The 21,308-nt window shown below is 39.4% G+C and overlaps 1 protein-coding gene across 1 annotated transcript in view; it reads right to left on the bottom strand.

The window, feature by feature from the left end:
* Positions 1–628: 628 nt before the first annotated feature.
* Positions 629–21,308, bottom strand: part of TGFBR1 (transforming growth factor beta receptor 1) — a 36,304-nt gene continuing 15,624 nt past the window's right edge. The window contains exons 5-9 of the mRNA XM_052798623.1: positions 15,488–15,655; positions 14,610–14,766; positions 8,161–8,285; positions 7,352–7,482; positions 629–5,057 (exon numbers count right to left, since the gene is read on the bottom strand). Of these exons, the coding sequence (XP_052654583.1) occupies positions 4,932–5,057; positions 7,352–7,482; positions 8,161–8,285; positions 14,610–14,766; positions 15,488–15,655 (707 nt within the window). The 3' untranslated portion in view covers positions 629–4,931. The remainder of the gene's footprint in view (positions 5,058–7,351; positions 7,483–8,160; positions 8,286–14,609; positions 14,767–15,487; positions 15,656–21,308) is intronic.

The raw sequence follows: 21,308 nt of genomic DNA, 5'->3' as shown, positions 1-21,308 counted from the left end.
TTTGGCTTTCTCTGGACACCTTACGGCTTCCCATTTTCGGAGAAAGAGTTTTCTGGAAGAAGTGCTTTTTGGTAATTCAGTCTGGTTATTTCCAAGCCAAAATTAATGGATGCACGTAAAGTTATGGAAGGGCGAGATGTCATATTTTTTGTTGTGTCTGCATCTTCACCTTCCTTCAGAAATGTAACACCAGTCTAAAATGGAGTTTTGCACAAAAACAATCTACTCCAACACAAGCTGATTTTACTTGCTGTTCTGTGATGCACCGAGGTCAGCTGTTTAAGTAGTCTGAAATCCTCAGCAGCTCTGTTACTTCTATGTAAATATAAACGGAGAGAAGGAACACTTTGTCATTAATTATTTTGTCCAAGAGATCTGAGATACCAGCAAGGTAATTATTCAAACATTATTGCAGGACACAAGAAAGATCAGGTGCTTTATCATTATCTGTATAGCATACGTGAGATGGATTGCCTCAGCGTTGGCAAACCCCTTTATCATTTTTACACTAGCAAAAATTCCTTCTGAGGAAAGGAATTCACAGTAAACCCACATTTTGGCAGGTAAGAACGTCACACCCAGACCCACACCTACCTGCAACTTCTTCCTCTGAAAGACAACTCACGCATTTTGAAAAAAGTTATTTATTTTCACTGCTTTAATCTCTCTACTGTAGTGTTAGGACTTAACATAAGCATCCACTCTTCTACTGTCCTATTTACAATCCATTGAAATGTATACTCTACAAATACAATACATATTTTCAGAAATGTAAGGGAAATGCACAATTTTGTAAGGTTTAAAAAAAAGTGACACTCATCTGTACAGGATCCTCAAATCATCCAAAAAGTAAAATTTACAAGGCAGTATCCACACAGCTATGTAAGGGCAGGTGCTACAGTGACAAAGCAGCAAACTTGCTAATACAATAAAATACAGAAAATTAAAGTGTTTTGGGGCACCAGATAATACATTTAGTACCGCTGAAGTTGTAAATTTAGTAATACCCATGTTTCTAGAAACATGTAACTGCAAACCTGGAGAATGTTCTGAAAAATATTAAACATTATATACACATGAGGTAAATGTACCTTGGTCTTTTAAGAGGTAATTTGAGTTTAAAGCAACTGATATGGTGAAGTTTTTTTGTTTTAAAACACAAAATGATTAACACCTTGCAATCGTTTCAATGGCACGATATAAACAAGGAACTAACTAAAAGGTGAATTTCATGGCAATCACACTCAGAACCATTACTGAAAAAAATAAAATAGCCTCTTATTTCATTTGACACCTTCATGTTCCCACACAGTCAATCCCAATGTCTTTACCTATATACAAAGTCTTTCTTAGGATTACAAATGGAACCATTGGAGGGTGACAGTGTGTCATACTTGGAAAGTCAGCTTGAGAAACATCCCAGAATTCCAGCTTTTAAGGTCGGAAGGTCCCTGAAGAATTCCAGCATTCCAAACACAATGTTTTGGGCTTTTCAGCATCAGACCATTTCCAATGCTCCTTATTCTCCATGTCCACATCCACCCGGTCACAAGTCTGTAAACCAAACTGAGGCTTCAATGCTACTAAAATGTCAAATTGATTAAATCCACAAAAACTTAAGTGAATGTATAATGTATGTAATATTTACAATAAACATTTGCATCAGTATTCATCAGAAACTGTTTTGGTATATACTTGAAATGATACAAAATTAATATTTTGAATGCTAAAATATTTTGGTCCCCCTGGATTTCCAAGAGCAGATCTGGTGATATTACAATCTTAATTTAAAAAATACTTATGTGTACCTGTGTCCATATATATAAGATATGATCTTACACAGGTAACATTTAAAGTTACATAATATATACAGACACAGCCTTTGTAAAAGGTGTTCAGTTTATATAATGGAAAAGAAGAACAAAGCTTGAAGCTGTGGTGTCAGAACTGAGGATACATATAGCTCTATTCAGAATTGTCCTGTTCAGCATTCCAATATGAATAATAAGGTTGTCCCAAAATAACACTCCTAACATCACACACTGTATCAAGCATCCTTCCTGTGCTTTGTTTTTGCAAGCTTCCATTACAAAGGGAAAAATTAGAACAATATAAGAATAGTTGCTAGCAATTCAGGAGAATGAAGACTGAAGAATGAGATGAGACAGATGTAACATGAGATGATGCTGTTCAGCTGCCACAGATTCTCTTTTAAATGCAACAGAACTGCTCCTTATATTTTAGGAAACTAAACGTTACGGTGATAAGGTTTTGTAGGTGCTAAAAAAAGCTACTAATGAAATTATTTGATGAATTATATTGGAAGCTCTCTCATGTTACCATCAAGATTACCTTAAAGATCTGAAGCATGCCAGCAGTCTGATGATTCTAAAGTATGAACTATACCATTTGCATCTATGGTAAAGATCCAGTTACGCCTATGAAAAACTCAAAAAGTTTAATTGTTTAAATAGAAAGCCTTTGAAATTAGTATGGAGATTAGTAAATTCTACTTTGATGCTGACCTGTTTTCTTTAAATATTTGTCTAGATACATAGAACTTGTTAGAGGCATGCGAAGTACATAGACTTGGGAGTTTAGTTATATTCAATCATTTTTTTAGAACAGTCATAATTGAAAAAACTCTGTGGTGCACAGCTGTCCATTTGCACAAAGGCATTGTTTATTTAAAATACCTACACGAAGTCATTTTTGGTGCAGCTTTGACTGATAGAGGCCTGAAGCACAGAAGCCTGACTGGTCAGATAATGCTAAACAAACGTAAGCACGACAGCTGTACATATGTTTAAAATCAATTGTTTTCCAAGAACTTCTCTTACTTTTTCTTCTTTTCCTGGATGCCACCTTCCAGTACGAGTAAACTCACCCATAAAGGTGGTTGAATAAAGCATTTCATTATTTGCAGTTCAACCTCTGAAGGTCTGTAATTCCCACATCAGTTAAACCTACCTCCAAGCAAGCACTAAGAATTTGGAAATACGCAAGAGTTAGCAAAGTGCTAAGGTTCATCTTGGCTAAGCCTCACGTCACCTATATAGCCTCTTCTTGCTAGGACCCATCCATCTTACTGCTTTAACTACCACATATCACAGACCACAGAATACAATCTCGACTATGCTTCTGTTAGGAACCACCCTGCCGCTGCTACTGGCTTTGTGAGAAGCTCTCTCTCAGTGGACTGTGTGCTGAAGGATGAAAAGGAAGCAGAGTGAAGGTTGCCGAGCATGTTGCACAACAGGATGGATACTGATGTGTTCTGGAAAGTAGGAGGTTAGGTGGCATATTATTTACCAGGCACTTTTACATACTGACATACAACTGAGTGTTTCAGGCATTAATGAAACCAAGGTCAACCGGACTCCTCCTAAAACTGCAATTAAAAAAAAATATCCTGGTAACAGCAGTTTTTTTAAAGAGAATTTTCCATATTAAGTCCCCCAGTTCCTTCCAGAAGTCGTACATTCGGGCAGGAAGCAATTCAATTTCTAAACGGGTTTGCAAAAATCTTGTAATATCCTTAAAATCTCAGGCAAATCTTGACTAAAGCCATGCATATTCTTCTGCGTTCTTATGACAACACAAGCCACCATAAGCTTTGTTCTTGTAACTATGAAGAGGATTGCTGGAATCCTCTGGTATTTGTATCCAAAGACCTGCAGCTCACCACTTTCTGTAGCTCACCACTTTCTGTGTATGAGGCACACACAAAATATATGCACATAAAATTTATAAGCAGCTTTGAACTTTCTAGTACAAAAGCCCAAATAACTTCTCCCTAATTACAGGTGCACTTAATCCTTGTTTAATTGCAAATATTGTTCTTTGAGCCTTAAAGACTCTGCAGAACTGCACAGAAAATAAGCTTTTCATATTTGATTTAATGGAGCAAAATCTCCCTTAAGAACACCTTACTCCTCTTGCTACTTTTCTGAAGTAGATAGGTACTTCAAGCGTTTTAGAAGTACCACTTGATTAAAAAAAAAATCTTATATATAATTATGACTGATGACTTGACAATTACAAAATATGACAGTGAATTAACTAGCTTACACTATTTAAAACTCCTACAGTGGTTTAAAGAGTCAGATTTTGGTAAAATTAAAGGTGTTCCATGAATCATGTGCTCACTTGCTGAAAACGAGTGTGAATTAGATCTTAGCTAGGCAAAGGAACGATTGATTTTTAACTTGTATTTTTGAAACCAAAAGTACCATCGGCTTTGTACGCTCCTACTATTCTGCATTAAAAGACTCAAAAGCGGCACTTACTGGTATAATACAATCTATTTTGAAGGCAATGTAATGTTCTGAGAAAGTGGAAAAACCCCAGTAATCACGTATAAAGTATAGTTGCATAAATTATGTTCCCACAACTGAATGAGGTCAATTTGTAAATCAAGGTAAGAGTCCAAGAGATATACTACCTTAATAGCTAGCAAAGTATACTCCAACAGTACATTCACAATCTGAATCAAAGAACCATGACAGTGGTTCAGAATAGTCAATGTACCAGCCAGGAATAAAGCTGCTTAGAGAGCCATCAATGCACTCTAGAACAATACAGTGAACCAGTTCCATTTTAAAAGTGACCTCCTATTTTTAGCACAGTTAACGAGAAGTTAAGACCAGCTATCAACTTTCCAAATAAAAAATTATAGGTTAATTAAAATAAAACTAGACTACACCATGTTTTGTAAGTAACCTGGGAAAGAGGTTCATAGTGCACGGAAAGGACCCAACACAACTGTTTAGCACGTCCACAAAAATCCTAGTAAGTGACGTTCCTATGAAGCACTAAAAGGCAGCAATATCCTTCTGTTCCCCCAATGAGGTAGAACAATTAACCTTCTTAACACGCCACTCTGGTGCAGATATGGATTTTTACAGTATTCTTCGGTAGCAAATCCAGGATTACATCTTTATCCCCTCCTGTTGACTAAGTTGCGATAATGTTTTCTTAATGCGCAAAGCTGTTAGCCTAGCAGCTCCGTTGGCATACCAGCATTCCCGCATAATTTTTGCCATTACTCGTAATGCCTGCAAAGGAAAGACAAGTAATTATATGTGCTGCTCTTCCAACGTAGCCCATGTAACCTCTGTTCTGCCTTAGCCTCTTTATGCATTTCTGAAAACTATTACTAGTACTACAGCTGCATGGAATTGTGTGTTGTATGAAAACCTCGAATTCTTATTTTATTGACAGAAAAATAAAATTCTTTAAAATCCTGTAGAGCATAACTAGTATTTTTCAGTAGAATTTCAGCCCATGCAAAAATATTTTAATGAAAAATTAGTAGCTTGTCTGTAACTGTTTTCTGAATTTTCACATTAGACAAAAATACACTCTTTTTTATTGTACCTCCAGTTAAGGAGTTAGTTCAAGGTAGAGCAATTCAAAGTTCATCAGCTGTCTTCCTCAAATTGAAGCTCTCTAATGACTCTGAAAATTTCTGGAGTCTTTTTATCCTTCAGCCAGCCATTCTTTGCAATCCGTGAATGTTACTACACAAGTAACAATGCAAATAACACAAGAACTGAAGATGAAATAAAATAATAGCTCTACGTTCCAAGAATTACACCCAAAGCTGTATCACATTGAGCTGCTAAGTAAGTTTGCAGGATTGGAATGACAGCATTTAAAAAATGACTTTACAGTCTGTTGGTGCGTATCATCGCCTTTCTCTCCTACTTGCGTTCTCTTGCCCAATCTGTTATCTCAGGCCTTCACCCATGTATTCATTTCACACATGCCACAACCTAGTTCCCTCTTCCACCTAAAGTACATGGTATCTTATCAATCTCTTACTCCTACTGTAGCCTACTGCAGCTCTTCTCCTAAGCTCTGAATCAGAAAGCATCGGTTCTAGCCCTGGCTGGGTTCCTAGAGCAAGCAACATGAACAAAAGTTGGCTGGAAAGGCAAGAGCTCGCTGCTGTGCATGATACTACCCGTGCAGCGTAATGAGCTCACCCCAGAATCAGGTAAGCACTTCTACAGAGGCACGGTCAGGTCAGGAGTGGTCGCTACATGCACGCTTCAGTTCTAAGCCTTTGGCTTACTAGAGTCTCAGCTTCCTAGTAACTGTGTTCATCTTTTAGTAAGTGCACACAGTACAAATTCTGAGACACACAAAGCACTAAGGCCTCCACAGTTTTGGATGAAAATTCCTAAAGGCGTTTACTATTCTGGCCAGTCTGTAGGATATTCCTTGACTACACAACGGTAGGGCAAAGACCCCTGAGTGAGTTAGTTCCAAGTGAGCATTCACACGAGGCAGCACGGCACTGTTGAAGATACCATTTGTGTCCCAACAAGCAGTACAGTACTGCTGCGTTGGCAGAGTATTGAGCTGAAACTAGCAAGTCCAGTTCTTCAAAGAGATAACCAGCCTAGTTACAGACCAATTGGCACAGACCTGACTAGCTCATGTATCTTTACTACGCCTGCCGTGGGTTAACCCCAGTGGGCAGCTCAGCCCCACGCAGCTGCTCGCTCGCTTCCTCCCCACTCCAGTGGGATGGGGGAGAGAATCAGGAGGGCAAAAGTGAGAAAACTCGTGGGTTGAGATAAAGACAGCTTAGTAGGCAAAGGGGGAAAACCAAGCCAAAACAAAGAAAACCAAGTGATACGAACCCAATTGCTTACCACCATCCAAATGATGCCCAGCCAGTCCCTGAGCAACAGCAACCCCTGGAAAACTCCCCCGTCCCCCGGTTTTATTGCTGAGCATGACATTGCATGGTATGGAATATCCCCCCCGATCGATTTGGGTCAGCTCTCCCAGTCGTGTTCCCTCTCAGCCTCTCGTCCACCCCCAGCCTACTCAGCGGCTGGGCGGGCAGAGTGAGAAACGGAGGAAGCCTTGAAGCTGTGCAAGCACTGTTCAGCAATAGCTAAAACATCGGTCTACTATCAAACTGTTTTGGCCACGAATCCAAAACACAGCACCATACAGGCTGCTCTGAAGAAAGCTAACTCAATCCCAGCCAGACGCAGTACAACCCCCAGCTGCACAATTTATTTGCAGTGATGCTTCCTGTATAATGTAATTCAGACTACCTTTAATTTACATTAGCATCACCTATGCTTCTCAGGAAGGGATCCTAAAATCCTCCACATAGGATTAGCTACTAATTTTTGTGAAATTACATTAAATATTAATGTATAATCAAGGATCAATGACATTCAGTAAAGCCACAACGATCAGAATGAAATTAAGTTATCCCAGAAGCAACCCTTCTCCCTCCAACAACAAGCACAATTTTTAAGCCATTGAAATCAATAAAAGCTCTAGTGTCCGTTAAAACAGCTTTAGCAAGGTTAGTTAATACCTCACAGCTCTGCCATCTGTTTGGAATATTGGGCCTTAACTTCTGCTCACACACAACTTTCCTCATTTCTTCAACAGAAGGATCTGAAGGAACGAGGTCATAGTACGGCAACTGGTAATCTTCATGGATTCCTGTAATAGATTGAAAATAGCTTTATTTTAGCTAACACTGTATTACATATTCTTCACTTTTTACTGTGTTCCTTATCAGTACTCGACTGTTTTCTTTTTTGGTTTTAATTTTTAAAAATTACATTACAATGACTGACAAATAAATTAAAAAAAAAAAAAATCCTTAACCGTACCTTAGGAGTATTTACATTACCCTTGAAGAACTTTTAATTTTGAAATTTATGTATTTGGAAAAGATGGAAACTATGTCAAATCTTTCATATGTTATGCTTCCAAGAAGCGTGTCTTTAGTATATGATTTATAATAGCATGTTCTATTTTAAATAAGGTATGGATGTTATCTGAACACATTATAGCTAGCCCTCACTTATGGTGTTTGCCCCTTGCTCTCAAGGACATTTAACTTCAGCCTTTTCTCCCCTCTAAGTAAAGGTTTTAGAAAAAAATTAATATAGACAAGGATATTTCCTATTTTCTTCAACAGGTATGGTTAATCAATTTACAAAGAGGTCAAATAAACCAGTCATCATTTACAGGATTAACAATTAGAAAGTCTGAGATGTACTGGCTATTACCTTGCACCGTTTTTAGAGCAAACTGTTTACTCAAACTTATTCAGGTTCTGTAAGTTACTTATAATTCCTTAGTATGTCCAATTTTGTAAAGATTGCCACATACCACCAATTGAACATCGCCGAGCTATTTCCCAAAACACTAATCCCATTGCATAGATGTCTGCTCGTTTGAATGACTCAAAATGTTTCATATTTATGGAATCATCTAGAACTTCAGGTGCCATGTACCTATTTGCAATAAAACAAAAAAAAAAAAAAAGAGAAGAGAACATTTAATTTCATAAATACTCACTGTAGGGAAAGTTCAATGCTACTGATCAGCTCAAACCCAAATTTAAATATTTATGTGGAAAAGTAAACAAAGGAAAATCTGCTTCATTAATGTTATCCAAACAAAGACCTTTCAGTGCAAAGGGGATAATAAGTAAACCGAGAGGAACAAGCACAACAGTAGGGGGAATAAGTAAAATGATAAACAAATAGAGCCATAAACCTGATAGACACAGGATAACAGAGACAATAACAAAGACCAAAAGTCTCCAGTTGCTAACTGATGGGCTATTAAGAAACTCCATGCATAGCTTTAGAGGGCCAGTCTGGACCTCGTAAACTGCTAATAAGTGGGAAACAAGAGGAACACAAGGATTGTGGATATTCAAGGGAGGCCTGTGGGACTATGCAATGCTCATCAAGGAAAGTTTAGGAGAAGGGTAACTGGGAGGAACAGAAGTGGAGCAATAAAAAAGGGTATCATAGGGGTCAGCTGCATAAAGAGTTGCCGGTTACTACGCCTGTCTGACCAAGCCCTGCACCTGCTCACTGCAGCGTATCCTATCTTCTTAAATCCTAACTATCTTTCTAAGCACTCTCACTCTCAAGCCGACATGCACGTGTGCTCTAAGGACTGCGTGCCAGCAACTGGAGGCAGGCGTGAGTGAGTTCAGGGCTGGCAACTGGAGTCAGACGAGGGATGAAGCTGTGCTTGGGCATGGGGTGCCAGCAACCGCACAGAAGGAGGGTCTCCGCTGGAAGGGGAACTGCAGATCCCAGCGTGTCCACCGGTCTTCGGAGCACGTATCTGGAGCTACTGTGGGAATGAATTCTGGGCCAGCAGCTGCAGTCAGACAGTGGGTGAAGACACCCCTGGTGCCAGCAACCGGAGCGAACGAGAGTCTCCGCTGCAGCCGCTCAAGTGGTACCACGGGTCACAGCCTTCACAGTCACTCACGTGCTTACAGGTACCAGCTAAAGGGGAGAACTGGGATGACAGAAGCAGAGTAAGGGCCTCTCAGCACCAGCAACTGGAGTGGGAATCACAGGTCATAAGGTCTATGTGCCCCAGCCAGCTGCTGGGGTGGGCCAGAAGGGTTGTATTTCCCCCAAAGCTGGTATGCATGGCAGGTGTGCATGGGTGTAATTCACTAGCAAACTTCAAGCTGTTCTAGCCAGCAAATAGGTGGCCCAGGCAGGGGTGCTTGACAGGCGGAGGGCCCGTGCTGGTATTCGAGGGAATCCATGCACGTAGGTGTGCATAAGGGCACATGCATCTCTCTGCTACTGTGCATTAACCCAGCCCAGCTGGTAAGTAGGAGACCTGTGAAGCACAGAAGAGGGCATTAGACACACCGAGGGTTGTACTGGTAGTTGGGGGATTCATGAACTTCCATGTGAGCTTGTGAGGCTGCAGCAGGGAGGGTGTGTTTTCACTAATGAAGTTCAATCCTGATCAGCTGAAGAGAAGGAAGGAGACTTGGCTGCCTGTACTTATATTTTATACAAGTTCTGACAGTGTTTTACGTGGGTGTTGAAGACAACACATGGTGTATAGCAAGCTGTGTAACGGGCCCTGTCTGTAGTGTATGTGTCTGCATATGCCCAGCCTCGCTACTCGTTGAATCCCAAGTAAGAAAGAAGCAGCAGCTGCATCCATGGGCCCGGGATGGACAGAGCCCCAGACCTTCGGACACACCAGGCTGGGCTCCAGAGGTCAGGCAGGAGGAAGCCCCAGCTCCTGGAATCTGCCACTTAGAACATCCCCCAGCAAGACTAGAGAGGGAATAGACACGAAGGGCTGGTTACAAAATCAGCACTGTGAAGGATTCCTTCGGAGCGAAGGCTCCCTACCATTGCAGTAATTGGTTCTTCATCGTACAGTCTGTAAGTCCCATCATAATACATGCCAGGCTTTTTTCTTTGTTTTAATAGTAAATCCTATTTGGGTTACACATTAACAACTGTGCTCACAAAAGTTTACTTTATCAACATTTCCTGCAACAGAAAAATCTGTGATGGACTTTCAACTAAGAAACAAGGACTGAAAACTGGTCATGGCATCCAAGTGATTGTTTAGTGACTAGGCCTAATGTGAGAACACCAAAAAAATGTCAGTGTGGACTGCATTCTGAGAGTTACTGACAGCAGCATCCCCACTGGCTGCTGGAAAGAATGAATGGTATTTGCTGCATCAGTCAACATCAGTTGTAAGATTGCTCTCTCACTCTGGTATAGCTCTGGCAGCTAAATCCAATATATAACGTTTAGCAGAGTTCAGTGTGTTTCTCCACATCACTGCCCCGTCAATCTCAAGCTGACATAACAATGAAGCAGGCAAACAATGACACCAGCGCTTTGGAGAGCACAGTTAACTTAAACCAACACACATAGATTACTGGAGTGGAATACAGTGTCAGGCAATAGCTCAACCTCTGGAACAGCCATGGAAGCCTATGCACAATTTCACTTAATCAACATAATACTTGCATTTTCTTTTCCTAGTACCAGAGATGGTAGGCAGAATACAAGACACACTACTTAAAATAAATTTCAGGACTATTAGATCTTTAAGAAGTCTCTCAGCACTACTGTGTCTTACAGAAATGACATATGTACAAGGAAGCAAGGTCTACCAACAAAAGAGAAAAAAATGCAACCAGGAGTCCAGAACTTCAACAAGGGTTCCTGACATGAGAACTCTCCTAAGCACTGTACAGGCATATAATTCCCCACAAGTGATAAACACAGCACAAGCAGCAGACAACTGTCTAACGAGGAACGTAACGTTTACTTTGACAGTATTTATTGAATGGAAGCAGAGTCTTAAGTTTACATATGTCACCATCTTTGATATAGACAAGGCTTAAATTATTCTGGGCCACCTGTATCAAAACCTTTTTAATCAAGAATGCAAGATTGTGGTGGGTGTTTTAATGCTCTCCAAGGATTTTGCATTATTGGATAATCTTCTTATGCTACTTCATGTACTTGACAGTATAGTGATCAGCTTTGAGTCTAGAAGAAAGAATATTTGATCTATCTTAAGATCACATGGGGATGAGAAGAGTGATGGAGCTGGGAAAACACCAAACCAAAAACTCCAACCACGTTGCAAGACTGTCAGCCAGAATCACTTATACAAGCAGTAAAGGAGGTTGTCTCAGTTTCTGTAAATCATCTTAAGGACAAGGGTCTTAATAGGAAAGACTATAAGAGGCCTGAATGTGGCAATGGAGCTGAATTCATAACCTCAAAAGAAAAAAATCCATCCCCCCTCCCGCCCCAAATGTGACTTCCATTGAATTTATTGGCAAATTGACCTCTTACCATGATCCTCCATCAATGCATTTAGATTGGCTTTGGCTTTCATAACACAGAATGGTGACTGACTGCTCAAAAAGTCTGAAAGATTATTGCTGGAACAAGAGAGGCGAAAGGCAAGTAGGTCATCTAGTGCAATTAGCAGATTAGCCCTTTCACGGCTATCAGATAAAAGGGAGAGAAACATGCATCTCCTTGTCAGCTTATATATTGGAAATGCATTGCTCGTCAGAAACAGTATTTTAGGTTCTGGAGAGAACTACTCTACATTGACTAACTTGGACCTTGTGAACAAGGTCTGCAGCTCAGTACCCTCCAAGAATGAAAAGGATAAGTCTACAAAGAAGTTTACAAATTATGTTGAGCATGGCCTTGCCAAACTTTGGGTGCCTGCTGACGTCTTACCCCCACCCTTTTTTGGTCCAAGAGCTCTGTTGCCTAAATTTCTTCTACAACATATACGGAGCTTGGCGTCATTGAACAGGACCCATACACAACATGCTGAGTGTGACTTCTCCTTTCACCAAGCCTGTTCTCTACAAGCATAGCTAGAATTCCGCTCATACTGGGTTTAGGTAAACTGCAGAAAAGCATCCATGTTAAGGTGGAATTTGCAGCCAAGCTTCTTTGAAAGACAGCCTATTTCAACTACCAAAAGTGACAGATGGGCCACACTTCTCAAAAAAACCAAACAAACAAACAAAAAAAAGGAGAATGAGTTTTTTTGTTTTTTTTTTTTTTTTTTTTACTTGCCTCAGGGAGTGAGAGAGGGATTCTATTTCCTTCTCAGTTTAAAGCTCACATTCCCTGCTTTATGCTGCAGGCTGAGCTGTGAAAGCACACAGTTCACACCCTCTGGTAAAGCTAAGCCTCTGAACAGAAAAGAAAGAAAGATTCATTCAGAGAGAAGGATCATCAATCTGACTCAGCACCTACATCACTCACCCAAGAGTGAGTCTTGCTTGCTCCCTAGACCATACATTTTTTACAACAGACAATCATTAGAAAAATATAAACTTAGCCAAATCTCCCTGAACTTGCACACAGAGCTTCCATGTGCAGAAGAGATACCAGCAGTGGCAATCAATGAGAATAAAATTGCCATTGAACAGGTAAGATCTGAACTTTATTATGAAAAATTAATCGTATGTGCAGAGTTACTTACCTAAGAATGCACAAGAGGGAGGAAGAGGGGACCAAGCCTTTTATGAGAATGAACAATTTTCAGAGTGGTAGAAGTGACTGATGTCTTTAAAGTGGGAAACAGACTTAGTCATGCTGCTGCCCACTGCAGCAAGAGAGGTACTACAGCTTTACCCTTGTCAAGAAGCATAAGGCAGATGAACAAGCAATTTAATAGCGCCCATGCATGAAGAGATCTTGTAAGTGGGATCTACAGACACAGCTGAAAGGATGCTTTCTCCAAAGACTAGACTAAAGAAAATAACTGATTTGCACACCATTTTTCTTTGCATGTAGCTGTAGTAGAAAATACTAAGTCACATGTGGTACGTGCCCTGCACACAGCTAAGTTCGCATTGACAAATTCCACAGTAGTCTGCTGTTTTGCTGCTACCAATGATTACTGGAGACTTTGAGAAGGAATAATGCCCGCTACTTTGTAATCTAGTAGTAGTTCAGAAAATAAATCTCATCTGGCCATTTGTGTGGTATTTTTAAAGTTGGCAAAGGACTAGTACAGCAGAGCTTTAAAACAAAGTAATTTCAGCAATATAATTGTCAGTAAAATAAATTTTCAGTACATGTTCTAAAAGCTTCTGTTCACTGAGCCTTAACAAAATAAACCACCTGACTTTTTCTTTCTTCCAAAAAGCCACAGCTAAAGGGGCATCCTAGTTCATTGTAAAACCCCAATCACCATTCCCCACCCCCCACTCCCCTGCAGTATCACTCACTAAAGAGAGTTATTAAAAAAATATATTTTATGTATGGAATGGAGATTGGGCAACATCAACACAGAATTTTCTCCAACACTGCTAGGGCATATGCTGGAGTTAATCACATACAGCCCTGAAACTCTGGGCTTCCACACATTTCTCTGTGACAGGCGTACAAACTTCAGTTTGATGTATCACTGAACCCACAGGCATCAAAAGGACAAAAAGGCTGCCCGCATTGCACGACTCTGCTGCTGTGGTTCACTGTTAGTGCTACTATCTCTAAATGCTGTATAGCTGCACAGATTACTAAAGGAAATTAATCTTCTTTTCAGAACAGCTTCCAGTTATTATTGTCTGGAGGTTCAGCAACGATGAATTACAGCCAGGAAGTTTAATTGCACTTGTGTTGGTGGAGTTAAAGAGCTCCGAGTTCTTTTGAGACAAGAAATTCAGAAGTAGGCCTTTAAAAGAAAGGGAGTATACTGAGTTATCCATTGATAATTCTATTTATGCATTAGATGACAGATGACTGCTGTTTTAAGCTTTTGTACTTCTCTCAAAAATATGATCCCATGAAAGACTGCATCCAAGACACTGCACCTTTTATGTTCTACCACATAGGCTTCACACTGAAAAAAACCCAGCTTTTTACTTTCACTGTCAATATCCTGTCTTACATTCCAGATTGGGCTGCAAGCAACATTTCCATGCAACACAAGGCAAAAAGAATAAAGATACGGCAGTGAAGTCTCTAAAACTGCCATTCATGAAGTCTCCTAATTGTTTTAATATATACTTGTGCCCTACAATATTTTGCAAGTTTTCAGTATTTTACACATGCTAGTCATAGACGCCAATATTCAACATGCTTTTTAAGCACCTACTGTCTAACTACATTACCAGCCGGCAAGGAAGCGTCTAGGAATTCTACCTGCCATTGTTTACATTTTCCCGTTGCTTGTATTTGTACCCACAAAAATCTTCTATACGGGACAAGACAAAACACAAAGCATTTTATTATAATAAGTCACCTGATGCATCATTTTAATGATTTTACCTTTTTGTTCCCACTCTGTGGTTTGGGGCAATATCAATTGTGTCTGTAGCAGAATCGTGCCTAACTGCCAACCCTAGGTCCGCAATGCAGCATGTTCCATTCTTCTTTACCAATATATTTTTTGATTTCAAATCTCTGTGGGCAATCGCTGGTTTGCCTGTAAGGGGAAGAAAAAAAAAAAACCCGAACCCAGAAATTACACATCTGTAAAAAAGATAATTGCTATTATTCTAAGCCTGGTGCAGATTTTGTTTGAAGTTACAGAATTCCTTCCAGTTCTACTGCTTAATATGCATCAAGGTAACTCCTGAAATCATTCACTGTGGACTGGCTGGCTGTCCAGAAAAGTGCCTTAAACACCTACCATATTACTCCACTCTACTGCTCCTTTCCCTCTTCCTGCAAGTATTTATTGTGTACACGTAATACCTGCCACAAAAAAGTTTCTAATCTCTCTGAAAATAGACCCATAGTGCTGTCTCAAAGTTAAGAAGATAGTACAGGCACCATTACTTAGTGCCTTTTAATAGGCCTTTTGTAGGAAGGATTGTTACATCACAAAACCTGGGTATACACCACAGAAAGGAAGGTAAAAAAACCTTACAAATTAAGAACTTCTATTAGTTCAGAAATTATCACAGGTCCCAAACAGACATTTTTCAATTCACTCAGCTCCAGAAGGGATTAACTTGGGTATCTGTGCTGAGTTCAGCTGCCTTCTCATCACGTAAGTAAGTAGCTGTGTGCAAAGCAACTACACCGTGAAAAGGTTGAATATTCTAATTAAGAAGAGAATTATAGTAGAAAGAGCTACGTATGTGTCATTTTTAAGAAACCCAGTATTATCCACATGACAAGTTGAATAGTTTTAAGATTACCTTGCGTGCCAACAATTTCCATGTGAAGATGAGCAAGACCACTGGCAGTGGACAAAGCTAATTTTATCATTCCTTCCACTGTTACTGTATACCTGTTCAGGTAATCAAAGAGTGATCCATGCTCATGATAGTCTGACACCAACCACAGCTGAGTCCATGTACCATTGTCTGCAAAATAACACTGGCATGAATACCACATATACACACACGAAAGACAAGCAAACCATATATGCCACTTTTATACAATGCTTATGAAGTACAAATTACGTTTTGCAAGTAACCTCGGCCAGTTAGACTCTCAAATCTTTACTTCTATCTCCGTAATATTTAAATGCCTCTGTAAGGGCTGGGACTACCACGCAAGACTTTCTGAACAGCTTAGTGAGTATTCTTTTATTTAAACTAAAAGATTAACCATAGAAAGCTGACGCCACTGCGATTCTGAGGTGAACTATTCAGGTTATTAGCCAGGCCCTGCCTTCCTCCAGCTCTTCTGCTTGGGGGGAACAGTGCTGAATGCATGATACAGAACATCCTGTCACTATCGGTCTAGTACAATACTGTCCAGGCTACCCATAAAAAAAAAAAAAAAAAAAAAAAAAAAAAAAAAAAAAAAGACGACATTCAAGCTTTGCCCCATGATGCCTTCAGTCCTCCCACAACCTCTCTGGCCTCAGCCTAGGAGATAATTTCCATAGTTACCAGCAGCTGGTAGTTTTTTCCTCCTGAAGCAGAAGCTTGCAAGCAGCAATTTGACACACTACTTCAAAAACAAAGTCAAATCCCACCTCTGGTGACATCTAAGTTGCTGGCCAAAATTGAGGTTTCCAGGAGGCACAAGGGTAAAGCGAATGAAAAACACTGATTATGAGAAAACCAGTTTGTTGTATGATTTTTCACTGAACTATGAAGAACAAGATTATTTCATAATACATTTGCAGATATCCTAAGGCATACAAGTGACATAAGAACTAAATTGTTCACATTATTAAACTAGTGGACACAAAATACCTTGAAGTTTAAGCCACAGAGAGAAGACTATTAAAGGAATTCAAATCAAGAGGTGGGGCAAAAGTTTTTTTTTTACCTAAGAAGTAGAAATACACCCAGAAAACAACAATCCTGACACCAAATAGGTTTTCCAATTTTGTTTTGTTGTAAAAACCACTCTCATGTGGCAGATCTGAAAAGTGGTTTTATAGCTAGCTACTTTTGTAGAACAGTCTTTCATCTCTTTAAATGGCTAGTTATCCCATAAAAGATTTTAGTTTGACTTCTATCCTGAATTATACAGCCACTATTCCCTAAGAACGAGTGACAAAACTCAGCACAAGCCAAAGAGATATCTCATTATGTGGTAGTCGCTAAGGATTATCAAAGTGCATACTCAAGAACTAAATATGAAGAATAGCAAGGAGAGAAATGAATTCAGAAGTTAGTTCCTACCATAAACATACTGAAAAACTTTTAGTTTCCAAAGAGGAGGTTCTTATACTTCTTTCCCCTCTTCCTCCACTCCCCTCAAAGAACACACTTGGCCCAGAAAAGTCAGAGGCACTAAATGCCTGATCTACAGATTGACAGAAACTACCTTTATAGAAGTACTTCTGCTTATCTTTAAATAAGCACTTGGGAGGGGGTGGGAAAACTTTCAAGCATCCCTTCTACTTGGATGTTTCTAGGGAGGCCAGTGATGCCATTAAAAATAATTTTAAAAAAGTAATTAAAAAGCCACCAAATCCTTCAGAGTAGGGAAATAAAAGTCTAATCTACATTCAAATCGTTCTCATAACGGGAAGAGAATTTTGCCTTATTACATTCACAGAACAGTCTCAACTAAGTTGCTAATTTAAACAGGCAAAAAAAAGCAGTCAAATGCTCTAACCTGTAAAAGACTGTTAGAAAGCTGCTATTGCAGTGGGAAGCTTCTTATAATATGCCCACAGAAGTGACTCCTAAGCTTTGTTTTTCAAAGAAAAAAGGAAATTAAAGATTTTTTTTTTAAAATATCTTCAATTATTTTATAGTTAGGTCTGCTGCTTCTTTTGCTACTTCACATACCTGAGCATGAACTCTTAGAACTCAGCATACTATTAAATGCTACTTTTTCCAAAGAGAATTATGGTCTCTGAAAAGTCAATCCAACAGTATTAGCTTCAGTGAACCAGTTTTACAGAACCGTATGTGTTCACAGGCATATAAAAGGTGCTCTCAAACACACATAGTCAAAGAGCTCCAAAAAGCTGTAGAAGTTCAAAATAAAGTAAATCAGTTCAGAATATTCTCCTCACTCAGTTTTATTCTACTGCTTCACCACTTATGACCCTGCATTGCCTGAAATAATCTTCTCCTGGGCATTAACACTATACACACTCATTGCTTGATCCCGTATTTGATTTCTTCTCCTGATTCTTATGAATGGGATACCTCAGCAGGTGTCTAAACTGGACAACAGTAAGTAGGGAAATTAGTAATCTGATTTTAAGTAGTCTACCAGACCTGTTGTGTTTAAACAGATCTTCTAAAGATATCATGAAATTTCTGAAGAACTATCATTGCTTCGAATCAAGACTATAGTGTGTTTGCATAGTTTTTCCCCTCTTAACTCTAGGTGCCCACCTAAGAAGAGCATATGCTGCTGATTACAGACCCTTCTACTTCAGTTTTATCTTATTTATTAGCTGCAAGTCTTAATATTCAGTCTGTTTTTACCTTCCTTCCAAAGGAGAAAATATAAAGCTGGGCTTACTATCCATTCTGAAAGGAGCCATGATTCTTTACTGTTCTATGTCATATCTGTGGCCCTCCAACCAGATTTTAAGAAGGGATAGTGTTACATCCAAGCCTACGTGAATAATACTAATGACAGACAAGCTAAAATGCAGCAGTAAGTACAGTGCCCAGCTACTAGATGGGACCTAGATTTTCTTTACCTTGCTGTATTTGACAAGCTACACATTTGTTTAGCAATCTAAGCAGAACACATGTTATGACGCACTTAAGTTGTCTTATACTGTTGACAGTAGTTAATTATTACCAAGTAATAATCAACCTGACCCTGAGTATTTTTGGCTGCACAGTAAACAGCATCTGTCATGATGCTTTCAATCACAGGATTTGCATTATCAGGTAAGAAAAAGGAATTACGCTCAGTAGTAATTACATAGAGTAGCACAGCCTTCCATGACAAGGTAACCTAATTTAGTTCATATACACACCATGATCAAGAATCTCAAGCAATTTCAGAATGTTCAAGAATGTTATAAAACTTTATGTATGTTCTTGGAAACCTATTTAAGAGATTAACTATGGTTATTTCATCTGTTTGCAAGAAACTTTGAAATATTTTAGACCATCAAAATCACTCAGAAGTAAAAGCTTTTTCTTTTGCAGTTCTAATAAAATTTGAAATTCCGAGTAAAGAAGCTTTCAGATTTGTTAAGACTGATTACAGTTTGAGAAAAACATTAGTGAAGTCCAAGCAACATCCATCTTAGACAAGCTGCCTCTTGAAAAAAGGAATTTATAACAATTGCTTTATCAAATATATAATCAAGTTTCAATTAGTAAATTCAGTCAATTCAATTTTAAGTGAAAAATGCTTTTTTCACATTGGTACTAGCAACACAAAAATTTGGGCTGGGCACATGCTTATTTTTAAACCAGATACTAGGTTTTAAGGTGTGACAGTATTGCTTGGTACAAGAGTTTTGAACTGCAGACTTATGTTCCAAGTTGAATGTTTAAAAGAAGTTACAGAAACTGCCTAATTGCATGAGTTCCCCAGTGTCATGCAGTAAAGTGTTTCAAAGCAGAGAGTGGGATACAGTAGCCTCTTCTGGTGTGCAGATAATGTAACAGAAAAAAACAGGAAAAAGCAGTGAAAAGATCAGATACAGAGAGGATCTAGAACTAGAAAACTCTTAGAAATGAGATACTCTGGGAGATGTCGGGGAAAACACTTTTGTCTGTGGCTGCAAGAGGACTGTTAGCAAAACAGCTTGACTCTATCACATTGAGAAAGTCATCTGATTAAACTGATGAAAAGCACTTGAGCTCCATAGCTTAGCAAGATCTTCCAGTCAAATTCCTTCTTCTCAGGCTAAAGCGAGAGCTTCAAAAAGAATAAATGGCTCAAGTATTACTCTTCTCAAGAGGAAGGAATTCTGCTCATTTCTCCACAGCATATTGCATAATAACATTCTTGGGGATCTACTTACCATGTACGGTAGTCTGACTGAACAAAACTTTCACCTAGGGAAGTGCAGCTTTCAATTAAGGGGAAGGAATGGAGAGGCCAAAGTATTTCAGTGCATAAAGTTACCTGAAAGTGTGCAGTACAAGACTTCACCTTACTCGTAACATGACTACAGACAATTAGGGTTACAGACAGCTAATCCAGGGAAACCTTTAATACTGTAAATGGAGGTTGCTGCCCCTCCTCTTCTGCAAGTAGAATAATGCAGATAAGTAGTCATGGATACACTTTACAATTAAGTATCTAGGTTAGAAAGAACAAAAAAAAACCCCCCCACCCCAAACCCAAACTATCTGTTTAGGTGGTTCAAAACAAGGCCATACATGGCCCAGAAGGCAGCTGCCCTGACCTAGCAGTATTTGAAAGTTCACATATACTCCTGGCTAAGTAAAGAGCTACCCAGAACACAAACATGCTAGCCAGACAGAACACAACTGCAGTTAAAATTGCTTCTCAGCCCTCAAGCTGGCTTAACAGCAGCACCAGTATATTTTGGGACAGGAAAGCAGACAGACTGGACCAGCTCCTGCAGCCTTCTGAACACCATACAGCTGTGGGGAAGTAGGGGAGGAGGAAGAGAATGTGCCATGAAGGCACATGGAATGTCTAAACAGTGTAGTAGAACAAGGAGTGAAGAGCGTACTTCAGTCACAAGCTTTACGACTCCACCATCTGAGCTGAACGCCACTGACAGCTGATCTATCTGTGCTTTTAAACACTTTCTAATCTATACATGCACCTTCTACGTGAAGGCACCCCCCTCACCTCCCCGATTTTACAACTACTATGGCCAGCCAGATGTTCCCCTGCAGTTGTGAAAAATATGCAGTTGCATTAAGAGGAGAGACCTAACTAATGCCTTTACTAGTAGCGAGAATTGCAGCGTGACACTGGCCCACATTTACACCACAATCTACATGTCAGGAGATATGAGTCCTCAGCATTCATGATGGATACACAATTCTCACTCCTGAGAATTCTTCTCCATATCTCACTGAAGCTTTCAGCAAGCACTGAATTGGGATTGCACAAGTAACACTGAGAATTCTGCACTGGTGGGTTAAAAACAATGATCCAGCTTCCCCCATCTGCTCAGACCGCAATGCTGTTAGAAAATAGAGTTAAGAATAGCAGCATTTTCAAAACACATCTTTAACCATTTTTTGTAAACCAATTACCAACTAGTTCAAGAAAACAGAAGAGCCTTGCCCTAAAGCTTTAAAGCCTCAAATAATGGCATGACCTACCAACCAAGGATTTTTTCTTTGTATGTACAGCATATTAACAATAGAAACCAGAAACAATTCTATATCACATTATATTACAAGGAACCTAAAGATGACCAAGTCAAATGGAATTTCATCCTATTGCATCTGGAACCTGAGCCAGCAATCAGGAAATTATTTTAGGAACCCACTCATTTAGGAAACCTTCCTCATACCTCCTCTGTACAGTAGTCAAATGTATTTTGGGGACAAACTATCGATGGGTTTGGGGCAAAATGGGAGACTGGGATGCTTAGCCACAGATAGATTTTGTTAAAAGTTACAGATAAGGTATTGC

Source organism: Harpia harpyja, chromosome 1 (genome assembly GCF_026419915.1).
Source record: "Harpia harpyja isolate bHarHar1 chromosome 1, bHarHar1 primary haplotype, whole genome shotgun sequence".
NCBI classification, from domain to species: domain Eukaryota; kingdom Metazoa; phylum Chordata; class Aves; order Accipitriformes; family Accipitridae; genus Harpia; species Harpia harpyja.
Note: the sequence above shows the minus strand (reverse complement) of the source record. Positions and strands in the feature narration are given on the sequence as shown.